At 45.7% G+C, this 7,072-nt stretch overlaps 1 protein-coding gene across 1 annotated transcript; it reads right to left on the bottom strand.

Moving 5' to 3' along the window:
• Positions 1-37: 37 nt before the first annotated feature.
• LOC119376686 (tigger transposable element-derived protein 6-like) lies at positions 38-1,207 on the bottom strand (the record flags this gene model as incomplete). The annotated part of the gene is made up of 1 exon (XM_037646437.2): positions 38-1,207. A coding segment is annotated over exon 1 (1,127 nt), but the record flags the coding sequence as incomplete, so codon positions are not given.
• Positions 1,208-7,072: the final 5,865 nt, after the last annotated feature.

Consider the following 7,072-nt stretch of genomic DNA (forward strand, 5'->3'; position numbering starts at 1 on the left):
AACACCTGCGGTGTCTTCAGTGCTGTCATCGGAATTTGGGGTGTCATCACCAGGCATGCGGAAGCCAGCATGCCTAAAGCAGTTCTGGATCGTCTCCTTCGTGACATCTGCCCACGATCTACTCAACATAGAAAGAGCTCCAAGCAAGTCGATCTTAAGCTCCCTGCCAACACGAAGGTTCTGCAGCAGCCTCTCCACCAGGCGCTTCCGATAGCCGGCTTTCAGTGCGCGTATAACGCCTCGATCCAGTGGTTGCAGTACAGACGTAGGGTTTGGGGGCAAAAAACGCAGCTCGATGTTGCTGAAGGTCGTACTGCAGTGGTGCGATGAACAGTTGTCCACGAGCAGGCACACCTTGCGATTTTCGCCTACCAAATCATCATTCCACGACGATAGCCACCTGCCGAAAACCTCCCCGGTCATCCACGCTTTTGAGTTTGCTTGGTAGGTAACTGGAAGCGACAGCACATTTCGAAAACACCGCGGTGCCGTGCTTTTCCCGACAACCAGAGGTCGAAGCTTTTTCGATCCATCTAAATTAGCTGCCAACAGCACGGACACACGAGCTTTGTTTGCCTTGCCGCCGCAAGTCTTGTCGCCACGACACGCAAGTGTCTTGTTTGGCAACATTTGCCAAAATAGAGCGGTTTCATCCGCATTGAAGATATCTTGGGCTTGATATCTTGCTGCGATATCTCGCCAGTTTTTCTCGAGCCATTTGTCTACGCTGTCCAGGTCCGCCGCTCTGCTTTCACCTGTAACAGCTTTGCCAACGATGTCGTGCTGTTCTTTGAACCATTGGAGCCAGCCTGAACCGCCTTGGAAATCGTTCCTGCCAAGCAGGAAAGCAAGGTCCTTGGCTTTCTGATCGATCATAGGGCCGGACACCGGGATGTTTCGCGACCGAACGTCCACAAACCACTTGTAAGCGGCTGCTTCAACATCTTTGTACACAGCAGTACGCACACGTCGGGCGCCACGGGCACCTGGCCTTTTCTCCGACTTGGCCCTGATGTCTGCCTTGTTCTTCAGGATAGTACTCAAGGTGCTCCTTGGAATTTTGTACGCGGCGGCGACGTCGGACTTCTTTTCACCGTGCTCGACCTGATTTATGATTTCGAGTTTCGCGGCGAATGGCAAATTCTGCCTCTTTGCGCAAGCCATGACAACAGCGCGCCAATAAAGTTCACAGAGCACCAACAGGCAACACCACCAGCACGGACCACGCTGAATGAGGACTCGAGGAAAACAGGCAGCAGCAGGCACAGAAACATAAAAAAAGAAAAAATGGCGCTCACTTCTACTGCCTCCGCGCCTCGGAGAAAGCACGACGGCCTCTGATTGGCTGTAAGCGCTGCGAGCGGGCCAGGATCATTTCTTGCAGGGGGGTGTTCGCCCGTGCACAACCGGGTGTAAACCACTTTTTCTAGGGTGGCGCCGGCAGTTTTCCCCGCCACCGCAAGGGAAAGCCAACTTGCTGGGGCACTTTTGAGGCACATGGAGTTTGATATATCGGTTGTCGTTGCTATTTTCGTTCACTGTAACAGTAACTTTTGCTATATATTCTCAGTGTAAATTTACCGTGTTTAGAAATTGTTCGATATACGGGATAATTTGATATAAACGGGTTCGATATAGTCGGGGTCGACTGTATATGTCAAGTGCAAGGCACACATCAGAGTAATAAAAACACAGCACTCTTGCCTACACGACATCCATTTTTTGCGTTTTAAACACGAGATTCACTTCTGCAGAAGATAGATGTGTTGATGGCATGCTGACGCAATTTTCGTCACCCAGAGAGGCCACGATAGCTGTTTCACAAACCAATCTCTCTCTGTCGTTTTTCACATGTTTAGCGATTTTTGTTTTAGCAAATTCAGGCGCACATGAGCATCAATTGCAATGTGTAGCTAGATTACCTAGATGGTTTAGTTGTTCGCAATTGTACCGATGCTCTCTGAGTCTTGTGTTGATGCATCTCGAAGTTTCTCCTATGTATTGCTTTCCGCAAGTTAGTGGTATACTGTACACTACTTCGACATAACACTCGACAAACCTCTGCGCATGTTTTATTTTACATGTCTTGCATTTCTGGGTTTCATTTGCATTGTTGATTTTTTTACTAAGACTTATCAGCTTTTGCGGTGCTGAATATACAACAGGAACATCATGTCTGTTCGCTCTCTTTTTCCGTCTATGTCATAGTACCGCATGTACGTAAGGGATCACCACTGGTCGCTTCTTTTGCTTTTCGGCTTCAACATTCTTCTTTCTTACTGACATATCCCGTAACATTTTTTCCGCAACAGATGCAATTGCAGAGTCCGGAAAACCGCTTCTTTTCAACCTTTCCACCTGTACATGCGAACTTTTTGACATAAAATGTTCACATGATTTTTTAATTGACTGAAATAAGCAATTTTGCGCAAGACTTCTTTTTATGAGTTTTGAATGGCCACTGCAATAGTTCATCAACCCTTTTTCGCCTTTCATCATCTATGCCCAGCACATTTGGCTGGAATTTAAGTGGATTTCAATGTCCAGAAAATGTATGACCATCTTGTTCGGCAATTCAACAGTAAATTCTAATGCACTGAACGATTCACGGAAAAAAACCAATACGCAATGCACAGAAGTTTCAACATCAAAGTTGAAACAGAGCAGGAAATTGTCCACATATTGAAAACATGCTATCGCACCATTGTCTTCCATTTTTTTGTCTGAGCATACAGTCCCCTTTTGCCGTGAAGAAGTTGCACAGCACGGGGGCAATACACGAGCCGATCGTTATGCCATCTTTTTGGACGTACACAGTTCCTTCGTATTCAACACATAGTGACTGCAGGTATGTCCGGAGCAATTCCAGAAAGTCTTGTACTCCAATGAGACATTGATTCATAAATTTAGTGCTGCCAAAGGTGTCGATGCTTTCTTCGACAGCTTTTATTGATGCGGAACAAACGAGCGCTATGGAACGGGGACATAGACAAGAGGCACACAGGACGGGCGCTCATTTATTTTATTGCTTCACATTGCGGGACATTGTAGAAGATGTCCTGGACGTCCACTGATACGCACGTAACCGGAGGGCTATCTTTTAAAAATTCTATTACCTTCTTAGAACCATCAATAAGGTATGGATCGTCGACTGGCAGAAAGGATAGATGGGTCTTCAAATACCTTTCCACTTGATTTTGCCACGTTTCTTTGTCTTCTACGATTGCCCTGAAGGGGTTGTCTTTCTTATGGGCTTTTACCGAGAAAAATGGGCAATATGCAACATCTCTGCTGTCTTTGACTTGTTTCTGAAGCTTCCCGAGGTCTATTCTTCCACATAACTTGCTTGCATTCTTGCGCATCTGTTCTAGTCCTTTGTATTCAAGGCCTGTGGCGTTGAAATTTTTGGATAGAGCTTGCAGTGCTTTTTCTTCGGGATCTTTTTTGCGTGTGACTACAAATCGCGCGGTTTTGTCTGATAGCAAAAGTGTCAGATTGTTGCTGTGTGGGCGCCCTTTGGGCCTGGTCACCCACACAGTTAAGAGATGTTCTTTTAATTGACTTTTCGCATGACAACATGCGCACACTTCACTTTTGGGGGCCGTGCAATTTCAAAGGTGCATTCACAGACCACCGTATGCAATGGAACCGTCTGAGTATTGGCATCAGCAGTAGTTTCATTTTAGTGTTTCGCGTTTCGTTTGCATGAAATCGCACATAACCATGCCGTGTTAACACTATAATTTTAATATATATTGAAATCTCTTAGTTCAAATGGATGGATAAATCGAACTTCGCAGCTGGTCCCAGGAAAGTTCTACGGGTTTGAATGAGATAAACTCCCACAAGATTTCTACCTAATATCAACCAAACGGTTATTTTGAATTATATTTCTGTGCCTTTCAGGAAAAAGGTCACATTATGCTGCCTCTCACACGAACCTATCTTTGAGATGGCACAACTCTGGGCATTTGGGAGCACATTGCACATGCAGCAGCCAGCCATTTCGGTTTGCCTGGCTTTTGTACCTGCTGTGTTTTACTTGGAAGGTTAGAAGCAGTGGCTGCTGTGACCATCAACGTGTGAAGCACGCACGCATAGCTCGGCTGACACTCCTGTGCCCTCTTTTTTGTGCCCACTCCACATGTGCCTTGTCAACACGGGTTTTCCAAGGTATTTGTGATCACGTGAGCTTTTCTTTTTTGCCTTGGCACAAGAAATGCGAGTGAGGTTCTCACAATAAAATGCCCCCAGTTTGTTCTACCAACCCCACTGCACCTGCTAGCATGAGAGCACATCCAGGCACACTGTTCAGGTTGTCGGGTGTTATCAGAGGGGCTCTCTCATGTTTGAACTACAGTGGACTCGCGATAATTCCAACTTTCAGTTAATTCAAAGAAATTTCAAATTTTTGGTGGGTGCAGAATGTTTTTAATGTATTTTAAAGCCGCTTAATTCAAGCTGCTCTATCGCGTTAATTCGGGTAATTCATACTTTTGCTTGTCCGTACCGGAAAATAAGGCGCAGTATCACAAACACAATGTGCACTAACAATCTCGTGTTGATCGAGGAAAAAAAAAAAAGAGAGACTGCCTGGCCTTGAGTCTGCGGGATGCTCCAGTCACTTCCAGAGCAGTACAGTGGCGTCGTGTGGAAAAGCGTACTAAGGTTGGGAAGGGGCTACCAGCTGTCGCGTAACAACACATAATTACACACACATGCATGCCTCATATAACAAGTGCGAGTGTCGCAGTGACTATTCTGTGGTCCAGACCACAGAATAGAGTGCAGCTTTATTCTGTGGACCAGACCACAGAATAGAGTGCAGCTTTATTCTGTGATCCACACAATAAACTTGCGCGCTGTGGGCTGTGCTGAAATTTTCTGTAGCCCAAGCAGCCCACCTCTCTTGACGACGGTTTTCTGTCACAAATTGCAAAAGTTCATTGTGTGGTCTGGTCCACAGAACACACACTGTTACTGCCCTCAGAAGGAACTGAACCCACCCATGAAGACTTCGATTTGCCAACGCTCGAGCTCCCTTGATGACAGCTGCTCTCGCGAATCTCAATATGTGCTCGCTGTTTTGTGAATCGTTATGGCGTATAATGATAACAAATGACAGCAGTTCTAAAATTTCGTGAACCTGATCTATATATCGCGTGCGGAACACTAAAGTCACTTTCACCACAGTACGTTAGTGTCATGTGAAAAAGTGCACTAACATTTACACGGGAGACTCGAATTTTGAGCAATCCTTCTGAATGGGCGCGGCCATAAATCACCCGTAAAAGAACGCTAACGCCACCGCGAAAAGAAAACAATAATAACAAATGACAGCGTGTATAAAATTTTCTGGCCTTGATCCATCGAGTACGCAACGCTTAAGCCACTTTCGCCGCAGTACACCTGTGTCAAGCAAAAAAAAGCGCAGCAAGATTGGCGAGAACCTGCTAGTCGTCACTGGACACAGCACACTTTATCACTTAATTAGATACACTTGCACGCGCCGTATAATTACGAGTGCTTGTATGATCGTCAACATCTGAAAACTTTACAGAAACAGCTAAAGTAGCCCCTTGCCAATCTCAGTGCACTTTTTTTGCACGACATTAATGCACTGCGGTGAAAGTGACTGAAGTGTGTCCTGACGCGAGAGATCAGGGCCAGAGTATTTTAGTAGTGTCGCCCATTGTCGTTATGATTCCTTTCTCGCGGTGTCGTTGACGCTGTTCTTAAGGAGATCTGTGGCTGTGTTCGCACAATTGGGGGGATCGCTCAAAATTTGAGTCTCCCGTGCAGATCTTAGTGCACATTTTCTTTTTGCATGACACAAATGTACTGTGGTGAAAGTGACTTAAGTGTTCCGCACTCGATAGATCAGGTCCAGAAATTTTTAGAACCGCTGTCATTTGTTATTATACGCCTTCTTTTTGCTGCTTCAATTCACGACAAGTTTACCTGCTTTGGCATGTCAGACCAGCAAGCATGCCAAAGGTGGGCTTCGCCTTCGCATTTCGAACCTTTCACGCATAAGCGTCTTCCACCTCGCGTACTATGCCCGGAAATGGCCTCCTTGGTCCGGACTTATTCACAAAGCTGCGAGCGAATATTGCGATTCGCGAGAGAAGCTGTCGTCAAGAGAGGAGGGCGCAGTGCTTATTCTGGGAATTAGACCACAGAATAAACCCTACCAATTTGTGAGAGAAACCCGTCGTCAAGAGAGGTGGGCTGTTTGGGCTACAGCGATGTCTGGTGCGCACGGTCCACAGCACAAGTCTCTTTGGTGTGGTCCACAAAATAAAGCTGCACTTTATTTTGTGGTCTAGTCCACAGAACAAAGCTGCAGTTTACCCTGTGGTCTGGTCCACAGAATAGACTGGGACTCTATTCTGTGGTCTGGTGCGCAGAAACCGTCGTCAAGAGAGGTGGGCTGCTTGGGCTACAGAACATTTCAGCACAGCCCACAGCGCGCAAGTTTATTGTGTGGTCCACAGAATAAAGCTGCACTCTATTCTGTGGTCTGGTCCACAGAATAAAGCTGCACTCTATTCTGTGGTCTGGACCACAGAATAGTCACTGTGTTCCTAATTAGTGCTAATTAGTGCTAATTAGTGGTGATCATTGAGAGCCGTCTATGACGCTGAAAATAAAAACGCATGCCAGTTTTCTTTTGATACGTACCCCCCTCTTCTCTCTCTCCCTACCATTTTACTATTCTCCTAATTTTCGAGGTCCCCAGGCTGGCTGATACCGTATTTTCATACATATAACGCAAAATATGCAGAAAATGTTGAGCCAAAGTCGGGGTGTGGGTATATGGAAATTTCGGTCTGCAAGTTGGCTTCATGGCACTACTTCACAGTAATGCAAGGCAATAAGGCAATACACTGAGGTTTTATTTTTTTAATTGTATATTTCTGCTGTTTATAGTTTGGGGTGCTGCTTATATGCAAGAAAATAGGGTATGTAGGTATTTGTGAACGTTTTATTAAGACGCAATTTGGTATATTGCCACAGGTCATATTTATGAGAACTTCTGATCATTCAAAGAAAATCCTGGGGTCAGTTC

This window comes from Rhipicephalus sanguineus, unplaced genomic scaffold (assembly GCF_013339695.2).
Source record: "Rhipicephalus sanguineus isolate Rsan-2018 unplaced genomic scaffold, BIME_Rsan_1.4 Seq192, whole genome shotgun sequence".
Classification (NCBI taxonomy): domain Eukaryota; kingdom Metazoa; phylum Arthropoda; class Arachnida; order Ixodida; family Ixodidae; genus Rhipicephalus; species Rhipicephalus sanguineus.